Source organism: Barbatula barbatula (genome assembly GCF_947034865.1).
Source record: "Barbatula barbatula genome assembly, chromosome: 6".
Classification (NCBI taxonomy): Eukaryota; Metazoa; Chordata; class Actinopteri; order Cypriniformes; family Nemacheilidae; genus Barbatula; species Barbatula barbatula.
Genome location: NC_136765.1, coordinates 25,505,101 through 25,531,480, shown reverse-complemented (window position 1 = coordinate 25,531,480; position 26,380 = coordinate 25,505,101). Strand labels below are relative to the sequence as shown.

The window sequence follows — 26,380 nt, the reverse complement described above, 5'->3', positions numbered from 1 at the left end:
GTGTGTAGTCTATTGTGTAAAGTGCATAGTGTATAGTCTATTGTGTATAGTGCATAGTGTATAGTCTATTGTGTATAGTGCATAGTGTATAGTGTATTGTGTATAGTGTATAGTCTATTGTGTATAGTGCATAGTGTATAGTCTATTGTGTATAGTGCATAGTGCATAGTGTGTAGTCTATAGTGTATAGTGCATAGTGTATAGTCTATTGTGTATAGTGTATAGTCTATAGTGCATAGTGCATAGTGTATAGTCTATTGTGTATAGTGCATAGTGTATAGTCTATTGTGTATAGTGCATAGTGTATAGTCTATAGTGCATAGTGTATAGTCTATTGTGTATAGTGCATAGTGTATAGTCTATTGTGTATAGTGCATAGTGTGTAGTGTGTAGTCTATAGTGCATAGTGTATAGTCTATTGTGTATAGTGTGTAGTCTATAGTGTAAAGTGCATAGTGTATAGTCTATTGTGTATAGTGCATAGTGTATAGTCTATAGTGTATTGTGTATTGTGCATAGTGCATAGTGTGTAGTCTATTGTGTAAAGTGCATAGTGTATAGTCTATTGTGTATAGTGCATAGTGTATATTCTATTGTGTATAGTGCATAGTGTATAGTCTATAGTGTATTGTGTATTGTGCATAGTGCATAGTGTGTAGTCTATTGTGTAAAGTGCATAGTGTATAGTCTATTGTGTATAGTGTATAGTCTATTGTGTATAGTGCATAGTGTATAGTCTATAGTGTATTGTGTATTGTGCATAGTGCATAGTGTATAGTCTATTGTGTATAGTGCATAGTGTATATTCTATTGTGTATAGTGCATAGTGTATAGTCTATAGTGTATTGTGTATTGTGCATAGTGCATAGTGTGTAGTCTATTGTGTAAAGTGCATAGTGTATAGTCTATTGTGTATAGTCTATTGTGTATAGTGTATAGTGTATAGTGCATAGTGTATAGTCTATTGTGTATAGTGCATAGTGTATAGTCTATTGTGTATAGTGTATAGTGTATGTCATTTGTGACACAGCTGCGCAGCGAACACTGCGCAGCCACAGTTACAACATCCGGGTAACCTTTAGCGTCCTTAGATACCTCGCGCTAGTAAACAGAAGGATGAAAAACAGCTCGCGTGACGTTGACAGGGTAAGAAATTCATTAAGTAATTCACTTCGTTTTAACAGTTTGAGCGTCACCATGCCGTAAAGACCGATCACGTGCAATGCTTTAAGTCATATTTTCTACGTTTTACTTGCGTTATGATGAGAGATGACGGTACAGATGTGCAGTTGCGGATGGATGTAACCGAGGGTCGTCTGGAGGTGCTTTCTCGGGTCAGTGACGAGTGTCCAGAATCCCTGCAGGTTCACACACGTGACACGCATTACACACAAACATCCCATATTTACCATCACTAATGATTCATCACTATAGGATCCAGAGAACATTGGATGTCCATCAGAGAATCTGCCCTTTGATCAGGGTTAGTAATGCTTCATTATATTATCAATATCATCTTATGATCCGTGAAGTGCTTAAAGGGGAAGTTCACCCCAAAATCTACTTTGTGGTGTTTTTATTCGCCCACATGACATTAAACATGTTTAGAGAACTTTGGGCGTCTTCGGAGCACAAATTAAGATAAGTGTCGTCCGAGAAATTTCAAGACCTCCTCATCATGGTGTCAGTTGTTGTCAAGGTCCAGAAAGGCACTAAAGATGGTTACATTGGTCCATCCGCTTAGTGGCTCACTTTTTCTTCGTCTTCTTTTTGGACGAGAGAACTTGTACTCGCGCCATACACTGACAACACAGAGGAGAATATATCCATTAAAGTCGTATTTTGGTTTGTTTTCCGCACATAAAGCATTCTCATCGCTTCAAAACAATTCATCTGAGCCACTATGAGCGGATGGACCAATGTAACCATCTTTAGTGCCTTTCTGGACCTTGACAACAACTGACACCATGATGTCTATGAGGTGGTCTGGAAATCTCTCGGACGACACCTAAATATCTTCATTTGTGCTCCGAAGACGGCGGAAGTTCTCTAAACATGTTTAAGCAGATAATAAAGCACATACATGACTTTCCCCCGTACTGTTAAACACTGTGGTGATGAAAGAAAGAACAGTAACTCTGTCTCTTAAAACAAAACGCTTGTAAATGTTGTAGTCGCTGCATCTGAGGATTACATGGACATCACCAAAGGCAGCCTGGATGATATATCTCGACCGGCCAGCGGTGAACGTTCTCACGCTGGGAGTCGAGAGTCTTTCTCTGAGATCAGGAGAGGCCACAGATCTCTCCAGGTCCTCAGCCCCGATGTCAAGGATACTACGGTGAAGTTATATAATGTACATTTTTGTAAAACATTTAAAACCCAGATGACAGTAGGCGTTAATGACATAAATCATAACGCAGGCTCAGGAGAACACACGTGACGTCAGCGATTGTGCAGAACACGGCTCTGATCAAGGTAAATGAGAGATCTGATTGCTTCTGCAAGGCTGAACGGTCGGCAGTATTATTGACTTGGACGGTAGAGTAAAATACGTAAGAACATAGGTCTTCTTTTGTTTTTCACAAGATGAAGATGAGGAAGATCCAGAGTTGAGAAAAGCCATCAAGAAAATGAAGAAGCTGGACCAGATTCTGGCTCTCAAGGTGTCAGCGGAGAGAGAAGTGAAGCGGAAAGGCAGGGAACTTCATCTCGGCCTCTGGCAGGAGCTTCAGGTGGGTTTTTGCGCTCAAACGCATCAGTAATGGATGCAAACGTCTCATCCTTTTGTAATATAGCCATGCTTTATAGGCTGTCAGAATGAGTCCCGAGAGCAGCGATGAGATGGACAACACCAGACGCTTTCTCGCACTGACCCCTGACAGCTGTAAGTGTGATTGAAGAGGAAAGCTGCAGTCATTCGGCATGAACGCTCATAGGAATCTCTCAAACATTGGCTGTCACGTGTGCTTTGAATCGCGTGACACAAATCAAACATGCGTGATGTAGACGTGAAGCTTGAGTTCATGTTTTTTCTTGTGTGTGAAGATGAACGATTCACCTTTATTCTCTCAGCTCAGGATGAGGAAGTGGATTTTGTGCCTGTCTTTGGGACTGAAGTCCTCGAAGATTTGAACCCGAGAAGTCAGAAGGAAGGTGAAGTGAAAGGAATTAAAAAACACAAACTGTATTTCGCATGAAGTAACTGAAACGATGATTTGATTCTGAAGCACCTTTTTCATTTCTTGTTAATAATCTAAGAGGTTATCATGTACAAGGTGCACAATGTAATAAAGCATATATTGTGGTAGTATATTAGAAATGTGTGTTTAGAAAATCAGAAAATCCATTTGTCAAGACAAGATTGTTTTTTTACATTAAGAAGTCAAATTTATTTTTACTTTCTGTAATTTTACTCATTGCATGTCGTTGTTTTAACACTAGAGGGAGTCATGCTCACATAAATAATCGTTCTGAAGCTCATGAGATCAGTGATGTAATAAATGCAGAGCTCCTTTATCAGTGAATTACACCTTTTATCATTCATCGCATCAGTTTACTGTGTTTGTTGACTCAGAAATCACATGTGACGTGCCTGAAGTGGGTGAGCAGGTGATGGAAGATCAGTCTCCAGACAGCAGACGGCACAGAGCTGCTCACGGCAAGCGCAGGCAAGATTTTGTCAAGAAAAATATCGAGGTATGTGGAGGTCACGTCAGGCCAATTTCAGCCGTATGACTGAACACGTGCAGAAGCTTTACATTTACATTTAGTCATTTAGCAGACGCTTCTATCCAAAGTGACTTACAAATGAGGTGAACGATGGAAGAACATAAGGACAACAAGTGCAGTAAAACAGGTCTCATATAGCCCACCACAGTATACAGAGCAAAGTATTTTATATAGGGCAGTTGTCTTTCCCGTCTTTATTCTGTATATCTTTTAGGGTGACTTTTACCATCTGTCTAGGGACTGCAGGTGAAAACTTGCCTTTTGGCTAACTCTGGCATATTGACAGAAATGTTTTTTAATATGCATTGTCCCTGTAATAAATAAATAAATGTAATCGATCTACTTTATTTTATTTTATTTTAAACAGCCAGGCTTTAGTACATGTTACAGCCTTGAAAAATGATTCGATACCAATATCTCTCGTCCATGTCAGGTGGTAATGGGAAAGGGGAGATTTGCTTTCCAGAACATATGTGTTCGCCAAGATGATGAAATACTGTAAATGTCTAGCGATATACATTGTGTATTAGTAAACACTGCATACATTAACTCATTACTTTCTATTTTTGTCTTGTATTCCTATACAAATATTTAAATCAGGTGTAATATTTACTTGAGAGTAGAAATGACCTAAGATTGTATTATTTTATGAAAAATTATCCAAATCAAGGTAGTTTGTGCTTAAAACAGGCATGATATATGTGCTGCTTACCTTATGAGAAAAATAAGCCGAATTAAGTTCTTAAACCTGATTTATTTGTCCAACCCAATCGACAGATATTTATTCTTCTTTTAAGCATAACTAATTTGTATTCTTTTCCCCAAAACAAGACTCCAATGCTTTTTGAGGAAATCTATCTTGGTTAAAGATTTTTTGAGAAGTTGATAGGAAAAAGATATGATGTCATGTATAAAGAATGGTTGGATGTGATATGTACTCAGAAATCTGATCTGGGTATATGTTACATTTTCCTTTCCTTGTTTCTTTGGCACAAAGATGAAATGTTTGTGTGATTGACAGGTGGATTTGAGGCCCGGAGCTAATGGATGCTGTGTGTGCGTGTGTTCAGTTGGCAGGTGTTGCAGGCACGACGGTGCACCTGACGCAACACGAGAGGGAGAGACTCGAGGAACTTCTCAAAGATCTAGAGGAAGATCAGAACCATACAGATGCATGGAGTCACACCCCAAAGGTAGATGTAAAGAGAAATAACAGGATTGCAGTTACACTCAGTTGAAATGATAGAATTTGCATTTATTGAATTGCACACCGAGTATCAAATGTGTTTCTATTTGTTGTACATATAACTATCTAGACAAAATACATTTTGCCCATGTAATACATACACTGTGAGCCGCGGGAACATCGAGTCACTTTGTAGTACACATTCTTCTTAAAGAGACATAATGTGCAGTCGAATGTGACTTTGGCTTTAAACGGGAGCTTGACTAAGTCTTCTGTTTCTGTCCAGAAAATCAGTTCTGATAGCTGAAGAAATCACTTTGTGTTATCATGATTTACTTTAGTCATGCTTTGGATTAATCTAATTTAATTCTCGCACATACGCAGTGTTGGTAAAGTTACTCTGAACAATAATGAATTACTAGTTACACATTCAATAGTGTAATGAGATTACTGTACAAAGTAAGTATTGAATGACTTCTTACTAATGATTTTCTATATCCTACATCAACCTTGAGTAGTGAAGTGATTCAATAGACATGAAACGACTCTTTGAATTCATTCAAATAAACAATAACTTCATAAAGTATTCTTATTAACTGAACAAAGTATACAAATGTGAGGAAGATACATTAAAGCAAACATTTTAAAATTAGACTTATAATTTTGATGTCATTTCCACTATTGAATAAATTACACAGTATTTAGCTCAATTACATCAGAAGTAACTGTAATGAAGTTACAGAGGTAATCCCTTACTTTACGTTTTCAAGAGAAAAATGAATTAAATTATAGTAACTAATTACTTAGTATCTAGTTACACCCAACACTGCACATGTGTACAGTAGTTATGAAATATATGGTTGTAAAAAAGCAAATGCAGTTATTAAATGCCGAATATTCACACCAAATGTCCCTGTGAACCGGAAGTTGCGATCGTTTGTACTTTCGCCTTTCTGAGTGAAAGGACTAAGAATGAATGAATAAGAAAAATAGGGGGCGTGGCTTTCATCTTTCTCTGCGATTTGATGTATAAAAACAGCCATTGCATTTTAAAATGGAACTGGCAGCAGATTGAAAGTCGAAGGGGAGGAGCTAACGGATGCTCCGCCCAAGCCGTCTAACATACGTCATTTAAAATGGATACTCATTACAGGAAGCAAGTGCATTTTCATATTTTAATTTAAGATTATGAGGGCACACGATTTTGAAAAAGAGAATCAGCCACATTGATAAACTATTTACAATAAACGCTGCAATATTTTATGAAAAAATTGGCATTGTCATTTTTAATTTCACTGGGACTTTAAGCTTTGTTAAATTTTAAAGGAGTTTGATTGGCAGTCAATGTTTTCTCGTTCAACGGTTGTAAATGAATCACTTTAAAAGGTGTTCTGATATCGTTCTTCTCTATTGTTATTGTTATATTTGTCTTTGTATTCTCTTAAAATGGGGACAGACTGTAAAATCGTATCTTTATAATTATAAATAACAGACTTTTTATTGTGAATTAACTGTTTGTCGTTTGAACATCCATCTTAGTTAAGGAACTAAACAACCTTACACTGACTAAACTAAATAATTTTAAAATGGTTTGTCCAAAAAAAATTATTTCCTTTATTTATTAGAAAGTATTAATAGTCGGGTAAAAATGTTTCCTCAGTTTTGCCATCTCTCAGAGTCACAGCATGTTATTGTGAACTATCCAAACCTGCCGTTTTTTCCATCGCACTTTCCTACATTATAATCCCGTCTCGTTGTTCTGTGAGGTCACCGTAATTACACCCAGACTTCTGATCGGCCTTCCGTTTCGGCTGTGAGATCTGCACACGGGAAGCGGGCCAAAGCTTACCTCATCCCTGCCGTACCCCTGCGCTCAGCGCCGCTCGGCCTGATGGGAGGTTTGCTCACTGGGAAACAGAAATAGATTAGTCAAGCTTTAGTTATTTGGTTCTTTGGACGGAGCGGCTGAGAGCAGCAATCAGAATATTGTCTGAAGTCCAAAAGTGCAAATACCAGGTGCAGGAAACCCGCTGGACTTGATTTACACGAGATGGCTTCTGAAAGAGACAAAAAGGACACAGATGTTGTTTAATTGTTAGATACTGAATGCGCACATATTTATTGAACTACAACCCATTTGAATGTTGACATTGACGAGACGTTTTGTTTCTCAGGCCATCTCGTCTCAGTGTGTTGTGTCCGGTGAAGGTTTCACTCCTGAACCTTCTGAACTCAACAGTCTCCTCCATATAGACTCCAGACTGCAGCTGCTACTTCCTGTGAAGGACTTCCTGTCTGCGAGGAGCCCGCCGGCCGACCTCAGCTCTTCACCGGTCTGTACTGATCTTTTTGGACTCGACTCCAGTTTATCTCTCCGTTCAGCTCACGGCGGCCCACAGGTCTCCTGCTCTGTAAAAAAGGCCCAAGAATGATAACTACCCATAAGGAAAAATCACAATTTTGGAATAATTCTCATAGACATCGGTGAGATTAAATTGAGAGCATTTGCTCCTTCATCACAGATGTCTCCTGAGAAAACACCCAGAATTCTCTGAGTGGTCTTCAGAGGGGAAATTAATTTTTCTCAGGAGATCTGATGGAGTTCTCAGTTGTTTCATTTGGGTCTCAGATGTTTCAAAGCCTTAGAAATAAAAACAGAAACACTACATATGAATGTAGTTTGTAGAGATCAAATAATGTGGATTTGAGTCAGTTTGATGAGAGTTCATATTGAGACATCTCAAACTCTAATAACAGACACATGTGAGACTTCTGACTTGAGCAAATGTGTCCATTTGCGTTCCCTTTGATCTGCTTCATGTTTGAGAGAAATGATCGAGATCTTATGGAGATCTCATCTGTGCTTAAATTGTTTGATATTCCAGAACACGATGCACTCGGCGTGGAATCATCTGAAGGAACTTCATTATACAAACCACATTGTAAAAAGTGCCAGACTTACAAATATGATGTGATGTTTCTCAGATTAAAGCAGCACATGAGTTTATGAGCACTGCAGATGCTCTTCAAAGATCCACAGGGATTTGGAGACGCTGTGTTTGTGTTTGTTTGTGAATGTAAACACTGGTAGCCTCTTTAACGTTTTAGCTTAATTATAAACATCTGAAACGCAGCGCATTATATCCACAAGCCACATGTTAAACGTTAAAGTTTGTCTGTATGTGTTTTGGTGCGCTGAAGACAAGCCCGTAATTCCTGGAGGAGAATGTTGGATGGTTCACGCCACCCTTTCCCCAGTTCCAGTCTTATTTTCATATTGGTTTATTATTATATTAAAAGGCATTTCGCGGTTTGTCTAAGAGAGAAAGTTTCCATCTCTCCAGTATAACGTGTATCGTGGATGTCTCTGATAACCTCATACTGAATCGAATCAATGAAAAGAGCAGAGATTGAGACCAGATGAGAAATGTAGGTCAGAGATGATGGTCAGTGACGTCTCAGCCACCGGTGTAGAGTTCAGAACACAAGTTTGGACGGTTGATTTGTGGAATTCTTGATTCGGTTCGATCTGAGTTGTTTTTCTTGGCACAGAGAATTGACTTTTGTTCTGCTGGATGTTGTTGTTTTTTATGTTGTTCAGTGAATGGATGCAAAAAGTTTGAACAGTATTTTTGGGTTGTGCTGAAAAATGATTCACATGTTTAAGAGAACGATTCCACGCTGCCCAGACTCACGTTTCTTTGCACATTAAAGTTTCTCTCACATGGAAAATGTTGTGGTTTTGATCTGCTGACACGCACGAATCCAGACGAGCCTCAGGTTTATTGTCAAATACTACAAGAATGTCTCAATGACTCTGTCTACAAGTGCACTTGTGCTTATAAAGAAACTAAAGTCAAATTTGTTTTAAATTCTGATCTGATGTGTCTGTGACTCAGTCCTGATCTGATGTGTCTGTGACTCAGTCCTGATCTGATGTGTCTGTGAATCAGTCCTGATCTGATGTGTCTGTGAATCAGTCCTGATCTGATGTGTCTGTGACTCAGTCCTGATCTGATGTGTCTGTGAATCAGTCCTGATCTGATGTGTCTGTGAATCAGTCCTGATCTGATGTGTCTGTGACTCAGTCCTGATCTGATGTGTCTGTGAATCAGTCCTGATCTGATGTGTCTGTGAATCAGTCCTGATCTGATGTGTCTGTGACTCAGTCCTGATCTGATGTGTCTGTGAATCAGTCCTGATCTGATGTGTCTGTGAATCAGTCCTGATCTGATGTGTCTGTGAATCAGTCCTGATCTGATGTGTCTGTGAATCAGTCCTGATCTGATGTGTCTGTGAATCAGTCCTGATCTGATGTGTCTGTGACTCAGTCCTGATCTGATGTGTCTGTGAATCAGTCCTGATCTGATGTGTCTGTGAATCAGTCCTGATCTGATGTGTCTGTGACTCAGTCCTGATCTGATGTGTCTGTGAATCAGTCCTGATCTGATGTGTCTGTGAATCAGTCCTGATCTGATGTGTCTGTGAATCAGTCCTGATCTGATGTGTCTGTGAATCAGTCCTGATCTGATGTGTCTGTGAATCAGTCCTGATCTGATGTGTCTGTGAATCAGTCCTGATCTGATGTGTCTGTGAATCAGTCCTGGTCTGATGTGTCTGTGAATCAGTCCTGATCTGATGTGTCTGTGAATCAGTCCTGATCTGATGTGTCTGTGAATCAGTCCTGATCTGATGTGTCTGTGAATCAGTCCTGATCTGATGTGTCTGTGAATCAGTCCTGATCTGATGTGTCTGTGAATCAGTCCTGATCTGATGTGTCTGTGAATCAGTCCTGATCTGATGTGTCTGTGACTCAGTCCTGATCTGATGTGTCTGTGACTCAGTCCTGATCTGATGTGTCTGTGACTCAGTCCTGATCTGATGTGTCTGTGAATCAGTCCTGATCTGATGTGTCTGTGAATCAGTCCTGATCTGATGTGTCTGTGAATCAGTCCTGATCTGATGTGTCTGTGAATCAGTCCTGATCTGATGTGTCTGTGACTCAGTCCTGATCTGATGTGTCTGTGACTCAGTCCTGATCTGATGTGTCTGTGAATCAGTCCTGATCTGATGTGTCTGTGAATCAGTCCTGATCTGATGTGTCTGTGAATCAGTCCTGATCTGATGTGTCTGTGACTCAGTCCTGATCTGATGTGTCTGTGACTCAGTCCTGATCTGATGTGTCTGTGACTCAGTCCTGATCTGATGTGTCTGTGACTCAGTCCTGATCTGATGTGTCTGTGAATCAGTCCTGATCTGATGTGTCTGTGAATCAGTCCTTATCTGATGTGTCTGTGACTCAGTCCTGATCTGATGTGTCTGTGAATCAGTCCTGATCTGATGTGTCTGTGAATCAGTCCTGATCTGATGTGTCTGTGAATCACTCCTGATCTGATGTGTCTGTGAATCAGTCCTGATCTGATGTGTCTGTGAATCAGTCCTGATCTGATGTGTCTGTGACTCAGTCCTGATCTGATGTGTCTGTGACTCAGTCCTGATCTGATGTGTCTGTGAATCAGTCCTGATCTGATGTGTCTGTGACTCAGTCCTGATCTGATGTGTCTGTGAATCAGTCCTGATCTGATGTGTCTGTGAATCAGTCCTGATCTGATGTGTCTGTGACTCAGTCCTGATCTGATGTGTCTGTGAATCAGTCCTGATCTGATGTGTCTGTGACTCAGTCCTGATCTGATGTGTCTGTGAATCAGTCCTGATCTGATGTGTCTGTGACTCAGTCCTGATCTGATGTGTCTGTGAATCAGTCCTGATCTGATGTGTCTGTGACTCAGTCCTGATCTGATGTGTCTGTGACTCAGTCCTGATCTGATGTGTCTGTGAATCAGTCCTGATCTGATGTGTCTGTGAATCAGTCCTGATCTGATGTGTCTGTGAATCAGTCCTGATCTGATGTGTCTGTGACTCAGTCCTGATCTGATGTGTCTGTGAATCAGTCCTGATCTGATGTGTCTGTGACTCAGTCCTGATCTGATGTGTCTGTGAATCAGTCCTGATCTGATGTGTCTGTGACTCAGTCCTGATCTGATGTGTCTGTGAATCAGTCCTGATCTGATGTGTCTGTGAATCAGTCCTGATCTGATGTGTCTGTGAATCAGTCCTGATCTGATGTGTCTGTGACTCAGTCCTGATCTGATGTGTCTGTGAATCAGTCCTGATCTGATGTGTCTGTGAATCAGTCCTGATCTGATGTGTCTGTGAATCAGTCCTGATCTGATGTGTCTGTGAATCAGTCCTGATCTGATGTGTCTGTGACTCAGTCCTGATCTGATGTGTCTGTGAATCAGTCCTGATCTGATGTGTCTGTGAATCAGTCCTGATCTGATGTGTCTGTGAATCAGTCCTGATCTGATGTGTCTGTGACTCAGTCCTGATCTGATGTGTCTGTGAATCAGTCCTGATCTGATGTGTCTGTGATGCAGTAGAGCTGTGCTGCTGGTGGGGCTGCTCAGGGTAACTCTGGCTCTTTTCCTGACTCCACGTGGCGTTGACTGAACGTCCAGCTCTTGTTCAGACTCAATGTGACTCATATGGCCTGTTTTTCTGAGAGAGGCGCCAGATTTCAAGCAGCACGTTACACAGGCTTCTGCTTAGGGACCGTATGTGAAATACAGCCGTCTCTTTCCTCACATCTGAAGGATTATATGTTATACTGACATTAGTTTTGTAGAGAAATAAACTGTATATTGTAACTGTGTATGGATTTCTGTTCAGAATGATTAAATAAAGGCAGTAAATGTCCAGCACCAGATTGTGCCGAGCTGTTTGTGGAGTTTCTTCTTGACTCATGATAGACGTCTAGTGCTACTTCTGGTGCTGATATATCACAGCACACATAACTAAATGTTCTTAAAAAAGTTTTTTCCAGGTAGCAGTAATCAAATAAAACTTCTTCCTTGTTTTCTCAGTTGACATCCTTCTAAGTGCTTTTGAACTTTGAACATCTCTGAAGTCTCACACAAGCTCTCTGCTGTGTTTCTAGATGAGACTTTCAAGTTTGGATGAGATGAAGATGGGAGACAGAGGAGAAAGAGTCCTGTTGGACGTGAGAGAGACACGAGAACAAGAGAGACGTCTGCGAGAAATCCAACAGCAGCTGCAGGACCTGGATGAGACCGAGCCGAGCAATGTGAGTTCAGACGGAGTGTCAGAGGTAATATAAACAGGAACTGAGTTTCCTGATTTTAAGCATGAGTGATTTTTATTTGGTTTTCTAAGCAGGTTTGTGTTTTGTTTGCCTCGTTCAGAATAAATGATTGATAAGTTACTCTCGGCTCTACTGAGCTATGACATCATTTGTGTTATTCCATCTGCATCGCTCTGTGTTTCTGAGAACTGATTTTCTGGAAGCACAAAGAGTAACACATGCTGTTTGATTTGTGTTTCTGTCCGTCTTCATGCTGTGCCAGACTCCGCTTTTACCGCGCTGCCGTTCAGCCATTAGCTGTATGTGGACGTCAGTAATTCTTCTCTTCATTCAGTTGATAGACGTATCTGTCATCGTCATGTTAATATCCCATTTGAATGCTTGATCTTTGTTTTGAGAACGTATTCGTAAATTATGTGGAGGTAAGATATGTACCGAATTTGATCCAGTTCAGATTTTATGGGAAACATAACAGCTATGACATGCTGAAGCATCCACAGACAGAACATTTATTTTTACCAGCAGCTTTCCGAGTCTGATCTGTTAATTTCATTACCTCTGAAGTAAACTGATGCACACCAAACAAACCAAATATCTCTCGCTTGCGTGATTCACATGAGTGAGACGCGGCCTGTTACATCTTTACTGAAAGCAGGTGTTTGTCTTCTTCGATAAAAAGTGAAGTGCTCACAGTGTGCGGACTCCTCTGTTTCTTCTGTATGTGTTTTTGATATGAGAGGGACGTTCTTGTGTCAGAAGTGTTTAGTCTGAAACGCTGGAGTTTGTGTTCGTGGAGATGGTTGATATAGTGATTCATCTTTAAAAAGCTTTCATATTCATCCGAGTAACATTTCACATAACATTACATTTTTCAACGTAATAAATGGGGGCGTAATGATTTGTCAGCTCACGATTTAATATGATACACAATACTGGGTTTACACCTACGATTGCATTGCAAAATGAGTACAAAAAAAACATTTTAAATAGATTTTTTCCCACTACATTAACTATTTTCGATAACGCGTTATTTTGTTAAAGAATTGACGATATTGGAGGTTTAATTCAACCATTTTCATGTCAACTAAAAAACTGAATAGATCTGTCACTGAAGAGTAACATTTTAACATAAAAATATGATTTTGTTTATGAATAAATATATTGCCGCAGTCTACGATACATACAGTATCTTAATTGCTTTACGATACATATCTTATTCTTTTTGTATTGCGATATACCCCTAGTTATAAATCATGCACTGTTAAACATAAACAAACATTCACAACATTGGCCAAGCAGATGTGTACTCTCTTATTTACTTGTTTAAAGTCGACATGAAATAAAAAATGATCATTCTAGTTGTTTCACACCGTGGTGAAGTATTTATTATAAATGATTACTCTCTGCACATCATTTGTTTCATTCATTAATTTGCACGTTTTTTCTTTAATTGAAAATGTTGAGCTCCTCCCCCTCTGGAAACGACCTCTCTTCACTTCTGGTCATGAGGTATGGCACGAGGGCGGGGCTTCAATGACTGACAGATCGCAAACTGGCCTTTCGCCTTTTAACGATCCAATCAGTTGTCTGTGGATGAAATCAAGTCCCGCCCTACATTTCTTTCTCATTTCAGAGGTTGTTTCACTCGGGGAAATCACACTTGATTTTGGAAGTGTACTCAAAATTGACATCAAATCTACTTCAAAATATGTATATTTCAAGTATAAAAATTATTACCTACATAGGAACACAGTGGTACATCTAAAGTGCAAAAATAATGTATAAACAGTAAACTTGGTGTGAATGATGTTCACGTTACGTTTAAATGTGGTGTTAAGTAAAAACTACGACACTGGGAGTATACTTCAATGTGTACTAAATTTAGTCACAAATAGTATTTACTATATATTAGTGGACGTAGAAGTATACTTCTAGTATATTGATATTACTTCACTTACTACATAAAGTATGCCTTTAAGTGTGCGTAATGAATTCAATTGAGTTCTGACTGATATCTGGCTCAGTAAGTACAGTAAGTTATTGTATTTAAAAGAGAAACGCTGCTTTCCTTTGTGTTCCACAGAGGTTTGGATTATTATGAGGATGAGTAAGTGATGACTGAGCTTTCAGAGTTTGAAAATGAAAGCCGTGTGTGAGTGTTAGTGGTAACTGATAGCTCAGAGTTTTGCTCTGTTAGTCAGCGGTGAGTCGTAATGATGTTGGTCATGTCATCTGAACTTGACTCTTAACCCAACCCCCAGCGCTCCTCACATCCCGAGGGAAGCCATTCGACCCGACACCACTGTCAGTACCCCGGTATAGATAATAGATGTCTTTGGTGGTGTCAGAAGAGTTTGAGAAATGTTCACTACTGTTTGAAGTCACTAGATAAACCTGACGGGGTATGAGGCTTCTGATGATGACATTTCTCAAAGATTTAATGACTTTGGTTTTTTCATCAAGTTACATACAGTATAAAACCGAGTTGCTAAAGTTTTTTTATTGTTGATTTATTAAAAAGCTTTAATATTTAGTTGAATGTTCATTTTAGTTACATTTTAGTAGGGCTGTGCGATATTAAAAAAAAGCGATAGCATGCTAAATAATGCGATATGGAACACGATCTTTCTTTTTGTATAAGTTTGTAAAAATAAATATTTAAAACTGAAAATGATTTAACCAACATACATGTATTACATTATTTCTGAGTATTGACCGTCTTCCACACAAGTCTCTCTGCTATTTGCATCAACCAAAAACGTATAAACAAGATGTGCAAGATGTGAACACAGGTCGGAAGCAGACACATCAGATCAGGACTGAGTCACAAACACATCCATTCGGTTAAAAATGTTCTGTTAGTTGCATTTTGTTGAACTATTGTTTAGTGGACACACAAAGTTATTTTGGAGCAGCTTTGGATCAGCATTGTTAAGTCATTCAAAGTGGTCTATACGTAACTCTTACATGTCTTTCATAATTGTATTTATTGCAAAAAAGAATTGATATATTTTTTTGCGGTATTTCGGTATATTGCGCAGCCCTAAACCTAAGCCATATTTTTTTTCATGCGGTTAATAATTCTTTTTATTAACAAGTATTTATTTGTTTTTAAGTTTGTTAGTAAGTTGTTTGTTCTAACTTGCTAAGGCAACATTTCCCATTTTATTTTCAGTTTTTCAACTAATAATTAAGCCTGTATTTTATGTCAAGTAACAGAAATCTTTTGTCGTGTTGTTAATGATAATAACTCTGCATCATTTTTCACATCTAAGAACGCATGATGTTCTCATTAAAGCCTCTCGTTGAACTGAATGAACTTTATTCCCTGCCCGTGAACACTCCCGTGGTCTTTAGTTTCCAGATTCCAAATCACTTGTCTGCTTTTGCTCTGGTTTCTGTTGGCCACAAGCAGACCGTCCATTGGTCGGATACACTGAAGTTTGTGATGGGAATTGTGCTAACAGGTTGATTTATTGTCGGGAAATACCACAGCCAGATCTGTTATCAACATCTTAAGTGTAAAAAAATCATTGAACTGCACAGTGATTTCATTACGCTGAGCTCATGCCAGATATCACCACAAATAAATTATTATTTTTAAAATGATCAAAGTTTAAATTTTTGGGAAATCTATTTTGTCCCAGACCAACTGAGAAATAAAATATTCCTCTGGGTGAAAGAACTTATGATAGTTTGACTTTGTGAGATGAACAATGAACATTTTCAGATGTATAACAGTTGATAACTATTGGTTGATCTCTTTTCACAGCCGATTCATTTGTCTGATGATCAGATGAATGATCTTCTGCTCAAGTGTGAGGATGAAATGGTGCAGTCATCTTCAGCTCTTTCATCAGGACTGAACTCAGTTCTGGACTCTCACGACACATCTACGCTAGTGTTTTCTCCACCGCCGTCCAGCTCGAATCTATCCGACGTGCTGCCAGGAGCTGAGACTGACAACCAGATTCCTTCCGACTGACCACAGAGAAAACGTCTTCAATCTTCTGTTTTATATCTTTGCATTAGTTCATAGTCTTGGCTTCTGTCCTTTAAAGTTACACAACATTTTTAAGACGGTCTGTTTGTGATTTTTCCCTGAGCTGTGTGCCAGTGTCATTATCAGAATCAGACTTGTGAATCAGATTCAAACCTCCAAACACTGAAACAGTACGCAAGAACAAAATAAAATGTTCCTTTTTAAAATGAAACCAGCATGTGTTTTCCTTTATTGCCATGAACTTTACCAAAAAAATGCTTTAAAGATCTGAACAGACATATGACCCCTGCTTCTATCTGTTGGGTTTCCAGGAAAGGTTAGTTGGAAACAGGTTCGGCCTCGGTTGTGTTGTGTTGTGTTTGGAAACAACCAAATAAAGTCACATTGACAAACAACTTAGTATGAAATCACTCATGAGTCATGACTACACTTTACTAATGTTCATATTTGACCTCACCTATTAAACTTAAGGGTAATTAAACTGCAAATTTGTGATAAAAATACTTGGTTTCTTAAGTGTGCCACTGGTTGGAGAGATCGTCTATTTTCTACGGTTTTATATGAACAAAGACTTGGTTTCATTTGGAGATGAGAGTATTGAAGAAGATAGCTGGTGTTTTTCTTATTATTATTTGGGCCAGAAAGTCATTTTTGAAACTCAACCAGAACCCATTAAAACCCCACATTAAAAAAACATTCAGACCACCTTAGCAACTGCACACATATGGACGCGTTACGGCGACTCCGGCATTTCACACATTCTTGAGCTTGAAAATGACCGGTGTGTTTACTGACCATAGTAAAAAGGACCATAGATTGCACTTGACCAAATGAGTCATTCCAAATAATTCCCGATATTGATCACATTTACCTTTATTTTAACAATAGACATTCACCCTCAAACCCAAACAAACCTCAAACTTTTGTTTTGTTAATGACATGAACTTGAATAAATGATCATTTTATATTAACAGACCGTATATTGAGTATAAATGTCACAGCTTGTGATTTCGATTCCAGATGTTTTAATGTGACCATTTGGGGATTTTGGTCAGTTATTTATTGTTCATACGACACATGGTTTTAATGAGTAAAACAACATTGTTCTGTGGAAAACCGAAGGCTGTTTAATAATAAAAGAACAATAAACAATAGAAAAAATTACCAACACATTCTCATATCAGTGTGCAAACAGTTTATACAAACACTTTCTATGTCAGGTTACGTTTCCTTATAAATTATTTAAATAGCATATATGTACACATGACATTTAAAATAGATTAGAAACAAATTTACTAATAACTTATTTTTAAAAAGGCATCATTCATTCATTCATCCATTAGGCACGCATTTCTATAAACGACTTTCTATTCATGTTGTATTGGGGCATCGCTTCCAAAATTGTGTTTTGTATTATTTACAGTATGAATTGCTTTACTACATAAGTAGACAAAACAGAACTGAATTATTAATGGCAAAATATATTTTTTGTTGTTTTTTTACTTTCAATTGTACAACTGTGAGGTAATATTTGTGTTATCATCATCATGTATTGTTGTTCATTTTCATCAATCCGCTGAGACCGAAGAAAACTTCAGTTCCAGTTTTGTTTGTTTGAAAAGTGTCTTTATCATCCAGTCTCTCTCTCTCTGTGATATCACAACCTTCTTTATCCTCCGTGCCTCAAATCTCTTAGCACTGTAGGTCCATCTAGCCCTGAGAAATAGCAACATCAACGCCGGATGATAAAAGTAACACGTAACTTGAATCAATGAGTCCTGAAGGTCTCGATGTGTCAAAGAAAAAGATCCACACATTCACATAACGTCAAACAAACTGTCCACCCTGTGCGTCACTCCACAACAGCTTCTCCGGTGGCAAGACACCCACCCGAATAAAGGAGACGCTTCAGTTCATGAGGACTCCTTCCTTCATAGTCCACAGCAGATCCAAGGTTTCATTAAAAAAAAGAATTACCCACCCAATGATAAGAAACGAGAACCTGATATGATTTAGTTCTCACTGAGAGCCGAGGAGATACATGAGATGAATGAGTTAAGATCTACAGGCTCCTGTCATTCTCATTTAGACAATTAGATGTTTTCCAGCTCTACGTTTGGTTTCTTGATCCCACCACAAAAGTTTTATAAGACAGACGGACGATAATTGACAACCAGCAGATCTTCAAGGAAAACTGTTATACATCTGCAAAGATAGATAAACACTTATGAGCACGTTGTATTGGACAAACATGAGTTTTTACGAACAATAACAAAAGTATTTTACCTTTGCATTCATATTTGAGGTCTGAGAAGTAAACCATCTCTTGAGAGAAGACGAAGAGGCCGAGTCTTCCACCCGCATACGTTTTGTCGTAGATGCTTCCTGAATCAGCCATGATTCTATTACCCTCGTACATAATAACCCTAAAAGCAAACAGAGAACATGGTGAGCAAAACTGTTTTTCAGTTTTTTAATATTGAATCAATGTCGAGAAAAAACAATAAAACGTTATATCAACATCACATCAATAATAACTGGTAAGGGTTTGTCTATATTGATCACATTTACCTAATGAGTCCAGATTTGGGTCTATGGATCAGTTGCCATCTGTAGGCACTGTAATCCTTCCAGCCAATTTTCTTGGGGTCATGCCACAGGGTACGCACCTGAAATCCAAGCATAAAGTAAGCTAGACGTTCAAATTTGCATTAAACTAATTGTCACGTATTAACAGCTTGAAAACTGGGCATACCTGTCCCTGTGTGTCTCCAGTATGCCACAAGGCGTTCCTGAGATGCTCGCCCGGTCCTGTGGTTGAGTTCACTACTTTAATGGACAGTCCGGAGTAACCCTGTGCTTTGGTGGGTGTATGGGACCAATAGGTTTGTGTGATCTGTTTCCACATCACCACGTAAAACCGAGAACTGGATTGGTATCCGAACACAAAGCCGGCGTAGTCGTCATCGCGGTCAGTGTTGATGAAGAACGTGCCACTGAAGTCCACAGCGTTGAATTCATCATAACCTGATGGACAAGAAAAACAAAGCTTAGATTCTGTGATCACAACCTTCTGTTGTTGAAAATATTGATGTCTTGGAACACTTACCAACAGCAATGCCAGGATCACAGTTAACCGTCTGCAGAAGTTCTTTACCCTGGTGACGGACGACCCAGTTGGGATCGATCTGGGAAGTTCCAGTGGGGTCTAGAGGAACCATCTGGAACCTGCGGAAGTCTGTCTCACTGATGGCATAGTTTTCTGGGCAAACGTCGTAAATGTCAAGCACGTTATCTTGGTCGAAGTCGCCCTTGCAAGCGTCGCCTCGGCCATCACCTGGGCAAGGCCAAAGGAGAAAAACGTTTAGTTTGTGAAAGCCAAAAAAAGAAAAGAAACTAAATTTGGGCAAGTGCTTCTGTCTTACCATCAGAATCGAGCTGGTCTGGGTTTTTGACAAGTCGGCAGTTGTCTTTGTCGTCGGGTATGCCATCGTTGTCATCGTCATGATCGCAGGCGTCTCCTTTGCCGTCTTTATCGTGGTCGACCTGGTTGGCATTGGAGATGTATGGGCAGTTGTCCAGGTTGTTCTGATGACCGTCGTCATCAATGTCCTGGTTGCTGTCACACTTATCTCCAATGTTGTCAGAGTCCGAGTCAACTTGGTCAGGGTTGTGCTCCAATGGACAGTTGTCACAATGGTCACCAACTCCATCCCAGTCACTGTCTCTCTGGTCAATGTTGTACACATACGGGCAGTTGTCCTTCTCATTCAGAATACCTGGACAATTAATTGAAATGGCATTAGCACATTCATTCAAGGGCTCCAAGATATCAATGTTATCTTCAGCCCATTCTGAAAGGTTTGAGTTTCTTACCATCGCCATCAATGTCAATGGCACAAGCATCTCCCTCGCCGTTGTTGTCGGTGTCCGTCTGTTCTGGATTACTGTCATAGGGGCAGTTGTCACATCGATCGCCGACTTGATCGTGATCGTTGTCGTACTGTCTTGGGTTAAAGACGAATGGGCAGTTGTCCTGTTTCAGAACGAAAAGATTCAGTCAGTGATGAAACGATTGGCTAAATATAAAGAACATCTGCAGTCATTTTTTACCCTGCAGACAGACTTTATAAATTGTGCACCATAGCGAGCCGAGCACTAAACAAAATGAATGTTGGAAGTTATAAGTCACGGATGTGACGGTTTGGAACACAGCTGTGCAGGAACGCATCGTTTGGCTGAAAGATGATGACTGTTTATTTGCTCAGTCTAAATTTCTCCCAATGTACAATCTGAATTATGGATGTACAACTAAGAAATCCAGAACCGCTGGACTGAAGCCATTAAAGACAGTTTTTTTTTTCTACTGGCAAAGCCATTTTCTTTTTTAGTCATGCTCTTTTCCAAACAATCATCACAGAAGAAGAGTGTGTTTTCAACCTACCCCATCATCAGAGATCCCATCATTATCATCATCAGAGTCACAAGCGTCGCCAGTTCCGTCCTTGTCATAGTCTTCTTGGCCAGAGTTGGGAAGATCAGGACAGTTGTCCTTGAATATAACATGTTGAAATGAAGAATTTAGAACTTCAATTACACAACATGGCATCAACATGACAATATACTTATATAATGAAGAAAACAGTTGTCTACCTTCTTGCAGTGGTAAGTTGCATTTTCCACACAGGGGAGGTCAGTGTTCGGCCAGCCGTCCAGGTCTGTGTCCTCTCCGCAGATGTGACCGTTTCCAGCATAGCCTGGTTTACATTCACAACGATACAAGATGTCGGAGAAGATGCCCAGATAGATGCAGTTAGCTTTCTTATTGCAGGTGTGTGTTCCATCCTCGCATGGGTTTCTTGGCGTGCAGACCTGAGGAAGATTTGATTTATGTTAAACTTAAGCAAAGGACATTTGGCTACTCCTATAGAATTCCCAAGAACCTTCCTAGAAGATGGTCTAACCTGTTTATTGGCAATGGCTTGCTCCGCTCCCTTTCCGAATGGCTGCTGTCCTGAATAGCGTGGTGGGCAGGGCAGGCAGTTGTATCCTGGTTCGGTGTTCTCACACTGATGGACTCCATTGAGCACAAAACAGGCATCTGGAACTTCTTTGCACTGCAGATATGACAAATAATGAAGACCATCCAACATCTCTATTGAGAATTTGTTCATCAGTCTTGCGTGACACTCTTACCTCATCGATGTCTTGGCAGTTGATTCCATCCCCGGTGTATCCGACTGGACAATCCCCACACTTCCATGAGCCATCGGGGAAGCTGGTGCAATTGGCGCCAGCGAAGCATGGGTTGGACAGACATCCATCTGTTGATGAGAAGCATAGAATTGACATGTGGCTATACATTTAGACACAGAAGTTGAGGAACAATATACAGGTCAACATGTCAGACCGTTAAAACTGGATTTTATTGCTTACCAACGGGACATGATTGGGAATTGCACAAACGGCTTCCTTTGGAGTCTCCCAGACAGTCTTTTCCATCATATTTTGGAGCAGGGCTGTTACAGAGACGATGTCTGCGCTGTAGTCCTCCACCGCATGTGACAGTACAAGAGTCCCAGAGTGACCAAGGTCCCCAACCTCCATTCACTGTGACACAGAGATAATAGAAGATCGGGTGTTTTGACATATGCCAAGCTTGGTTAAAGGATGCAAGTAGATGCATGTATTCACGCCAAAATACCTGGGCATGGAGACATCTGGCATGACTCAGTCTGTCGGCCTTCTCCCTGGCAGTCTCTTCCACCCATCTGAGGCGTAGGAGAGTTGCAGAGGCGGATTCTTGTGATAACGCCGTCTCCACACGTTACGGAACAGGACGACCACGGAGACCAGTGGCTCCAGCCTCCATCCTGTTTGACTGCATGTAGACCATCAGTTAGACATATGCGAGCTGATGGGAACGTAAAATGTGCAGTTGACTTGTTGACTTACAGCGTTTGTCACACTCCTGCTTGAAACAGTCTCTGGTCTGGACAGAGGTACCATCGCAGTTGCTGTTGATGCGGTCGCAGGAACGTCCACGCTGTTGAATGCCCCGGCCGCACGTCACCGAGCAATGTGTCCATTCTGACCAGGGTGACCAGCCGTCTTCTGCGTTGTCGTTCACTAGAGGAAGGACATAGGAGAGAAAATTGTCAAATGATGGATACTCATGTGCTCACTTTTAATTTGACACTTGCTTTTGGTTGGAAACTGAAATTAAAATTTTTCGGTCTGTTTCGTTTTATTTTAAAAGAGCTTTACTCACTTGTTCCACAGCGTGGGCAGCATTCACCATCTGGGACAGTTGCGTTTGCACAAGGCATCAGAGGGCAAGAGATCTCACGGCAAACCGTGGCAGAGTTCTGCGAAATATAATCATGAAAATTACTTTAAAGTCAAGCTACACGATAAAATTAAATAAAAATCTCTCTGCTGGCTTTATGTTTGCCAATTAAATGAGCTCTGATTTGGGCTGGAAACCCTGTGGTGGTGTAAATTCTGACCATATATCAGTTGGGACCAATAAAGTCTTTCATTGTGGTCAACATAAGGGTGGAGAATACAAAAGTGAGTCAGTGGCCACCCACCCCACGTCTGAGCTTAAAATGTACCATGTGTGTTTAGAAGGAAAGTGTTTAGGACCTAGAAATTTGAAAAGCTGATTTGTCCTACTATTCCTCTACTATAATACTCTCACCGGATGAGATTCATTTGGGACACTTCACTCACTTTAATATAAGTTAGTATGTCTGGGGTGCATTTGTACCTGACACGTGCAGTGTGTGCAGCTGTCTATCGTCCACTCATTCTGATCTCTGTAAACAATGCCGTTGTGCAGACAAACTCCACTGTGGATTTTAATTTGGGTCTTGATTAAGTTGTTATCTGCTGTCTGGAATAAGAGAATAAGAAATGCTGTCAGGTTCAAAGCTAATAATGTTAAGCATGCACAAATTGAAGATACGATATCAGAGTCAGATAGGCCGACTCAATTTCATGCTCACCACTTGGCGGAGATCATTTGACAGCTGCTTCACCACCACACCGAGTCCCTTGAGCTCCTTAAACATGCTGGTCAGATCCTCGCAGGAGAAACCACAGATGTCCTGTAAATCTGAAGAACAAAATTATTCAGACTTTAACTTCACGAGTCTGTGACGAAATGGAGATCATCATCTGAAACACTTGAAGATGAGCTCACCCTTAGATTTGTGTCCAGTGTAGTCTGTGCGAATGGCCGGACTGGATCCATTTACAGGGTTCCCTAAGGTTATGACATCAGTGATGAAGACCGCTGTATCAACACACACACATTCAGCAGGTTTAGACTTATTTAAAATTGATCAGTTGAAAGTTTGAATATACCTGATTCAATCTTAAGGCTTAAATGCTTGATACTAGTTTTGTAGAATATAGATAGTTTGTATGAATATTACACTTAAAGGGTGGAGAATAAGTAACATACACATTCAAAATTCATTTATTTTGTAGCCTGTCACAATTTCTAAATGTGGGTAGCAAACAATAAAAGAACAAACTGGTTGTCCAACATTTGACTGGTATGTTGTACATTTATTGTGTCATGATATATTGAATTCTCAAGCTTGCAAAAATATATAAATACTCACAGTTCTCGCAGCCTTTGTTGCGTAAAATTGCGTCCAGCGTCGTGCCAAAAACAAATCTCACGTTCTGGAGAACCCCCTGACATTATGGGGAAAAAACATACAAATCGGTTTTAAAAAATGGAGCAAAATTTACAACATCTACTATTACACCGGGCGGGAAATGAATCTAAATCAAAACCATTCGTGCGCATTCGGCGCGTCTTTACGCGCTCCCAAAACGGAACATATTACCATGCGTAAAACCCCAATAATCTCTAATCTCCAACTCCACGACACACAAGATCCGAAATCAAGTTTCTCACCATAAAGCGATCCGTTTTGGCCGCTCCTTTCCCGATCCTCAGTTTGGAGATGTCCGCGACCTCCTGGGTCAGAATCTGTTGGATCGGAACATCCAGCTCTTGAATGTTGATCTCCTCGCAGCCCACGTGAACCTGAGCTCGGTCCTCCTGAACAAACACCGTGATGTTCTTCCAGTGTCCGTTCGCCACATCCACATCTTCAATCGACACCACCTGCTGTCCGCTCGCGCTTGCGTACACCACATCTACAGTGTTGGCTTTTCCATTAGAGATGATTTCGAACACGGATCCGGAACCGTCCGTCCTCTCCACGGAGATCAGAGTGCCCCTGGTGTGCTTGGCTTGCTTGAGGTTGGCGCTGAAGATGAAGCCGCGCTCCGTCTGGATGGAGAACAGCAGGTCCCTGAAGGAGTGCTCGGGCACTGAGGGAATCAGGTTCGGGTTCAGGATCTTGTAAGCAGGGCTGTTTGCGTCGGGTCCTTTCACTAAACTCACTCCGTGATGCTTCTTATGGACATTGGCGAGCTCGAACAGATCATAAACCGTGTTATCATCCATCATTTCTGTGGAAGTGAAAGAAATGCATCTGTGAGTGCTGGGAATGGAAATGTGAGATGCGCCAAAACAAGAAGCAGCATGGCTGACAGCAGACGTTACTATATTGTATAAAGTTGAATACATTCAAATAAAATTAAAATTAAAATGAACTAAAGGTTTTTTTACTCACCAGCCTGTCTGCTGCAGTCTGAACTCCACAACACGACACATAAAAGCAGGGCTCGCAAATACATCATTTACCCTGTAACACACACAAACACCACGTGTTTTAACATTTTCATTATTGATTTTTCTCTGTAATGTTTTGCTTGTTAGTTTCTGTAAAGCTGCTTTGTAACAAAATGCAAACTTGTGTACATTTATACATCTGGAATGAAAAGCACACACACACAACTCATCTAAACACTGTTACAGAACACTCACCTGAAGAGAGACGCTTAAACACCGAGCTATTCTTCCCTCTGTATGCGGTTTGTTCTGTTGTGCGCCCACGAGAGTCAAACTCTTTTAAAGCACTTTCACACATTCTTCAGATGAGCTCTCGACCAATCAGCGCTCAGAATGACTCTCATATCCAACATCGGAAAAAAAGAGCACATTCCACAGCAAAATTTCCATCAGCCAGCAAACTGCTGCATACACACACACACACATGTTGGGTTTCAGAGTTATATGGGGACTTTTTATAGACAAAGCTTTTGTAATAAAAAAAATTATATATATATATATATTCTATTCCCCGACTAAACATTTTTGCATTTATACATTTGAAAAAAAGATTTATGAGCTGTTTTTCTCCTGGGGACCAAAAATGTGCCCAAAAGATCAAAAATACTTATAATCAAAATTACAATAGTTACTGGTATTTTCTTAAAAATAAAGAGGAGATGTTTCGATTATAATCATTAAAATGATTGAAAATCAATCGAGTGATGATCCATATTACACTATTAAATATTGATATAATGTTCGATAATACAGTATATCACTGTGAAGAATGTCTTTGGAAATTACAGTATTACTGGCAGCAATTTACCGGTAATTTACTGTAGATTAACATTTATGTAATTTACTCGCAACAGTTTTTCCAAAGATAAATGATCATTAAACCCTAACTGTTTTATCAAATGGATATTTTTAATTTCTTCTATGTAAAGCACTTTGAATTGCCATTGTGTATGAAATGTGCTATACAAATAAACTTGCCTTGCCTAACATGTCTTTATCCTTACAGAAAAAACATAAATAGCAGCCTCATGCAAAGCATTCTGGGAACCAAAATTAGAAAAAAATTGATGTGGATAGCTGGTTCCCAGAATGCTTTGCATGAGGCTGTAACTTTATCATTGTTTTCTGTAACGATAAAGACTTGTATCTCCAAACCAAATGTTGCCAATAAATAAGAAAAATAAAAATCTACAGTAAGTTACTGGCAAGTAGCTGCATAACTACAGTAAAGATTTTTAGGGTTCCAACATAAATGATTTGAAATGAAAATAATTTTTCATTCTTAACAGATATTTGAAATGAGGCAAATGTAAACCAGTGAAACTAAACCCAATGAAGTACAAAATCTGCATTTCCATTCATCCATCAGGATCTTGTTTTTAATGAATTCTTGTCTGATGTCATTACGTTTGGTTTATGATAGAAATTCCAATGGCATTCCGAGAGGAGTTTCTAGACGTCTTAGATTTTTTGGACACAATGTGTTTATAAATAAAACGTATTCCTCAACCAGAAAGCATTTCAGTAATGACACAGATTAAACCGAGCATAACATCCAGTTTGAAAGATGATTTG

The 26,380-nt window shown here is 39.8% G+C and overlaps 2 protein-coding genes across 2 annotated transcripts; one reads left to right on the top strand and one right to left on the bottom strand.

The window, feature by feature from the left end:
- The first annotated feature begins 1,103 nt into the window (after window positions 1–1,103).
- fsip1 (fibrous sheath interacting protein 1) lies at window positions 1,104–16,285 on the top strand. The gene is made up of 12 exons (XM_079459516.1): window positions 1,104–1,334; window positions 1,435–1,483; window positions 2,175–2,341; window positions 2,424–2,478; window positions 2,590–2,735; window positions 2,812–2,887; window positions 3,076–3,156; window positions 3,578–3,699; window positions 4,803–4,925; window positions 7,093–7,251; window positions 11,916–12,062; window positions 15,853–16,285. The coding sequence occupies exons 1-12, from the start codon at window positions 1,260–1,262 to the stop codon at window positions 16,063–16,065; spliced, it is 1,413 nt and encodes a 470-aa protein (XP_079315642.1). The 5' UTR covers window positions 1,104–1,259; the 3' UTR covers window positions 16,066–16,285.
- Window positions 16,286–16,938: 653 nt separating this feature from the next.
- On the bottom strand, window positions 16,939–25,059 carry thbs1a (thrombospondin 1a). The gene is made up of 22 exons (XM_079458282.1): window positions 25,001–25,059; window positions 24,747–24,818; window positions 24,020–24,582; window positions 23,718–23,793; window positions 23,291–23,383; window positions 23,094–23,203; window positions 22,856–22,981; window positions 22,355–22,451; window positions 22,039–22,212; window positions 21,788–21,964; window positions 21,520–21,693; window positions 21,280–21,407; window positions 21,048–21,200; window positions 20,737–20,955; window positions 20,528–20,635; window positions 19,960–20,119; window positions 19,509–19,862; window positions 19,193–19,420; window positions 18,839–19,110; window positions 18,655–18,752; window positions 18,370–18,509; window positions 16,939–18,288 (listed from the first exon to the last, which is right to left on the bottom strand). The coding sequence occupies exons 2-22, from the start codon at window positions 24,811–24,813 to the stop codon at window positions 18,281–18,283; spliced, it is 3,525 nt and encodes a 1,174-aa protein (XP_079314408.1). The 5' UTR covers window positions 24,814–24,818; window positions 25,001–25,059; the 3' UTR covers window positions 16,939–18,280.
- Window positions 25,060–26,380: the final 1,321 nt, after the last annotated feature.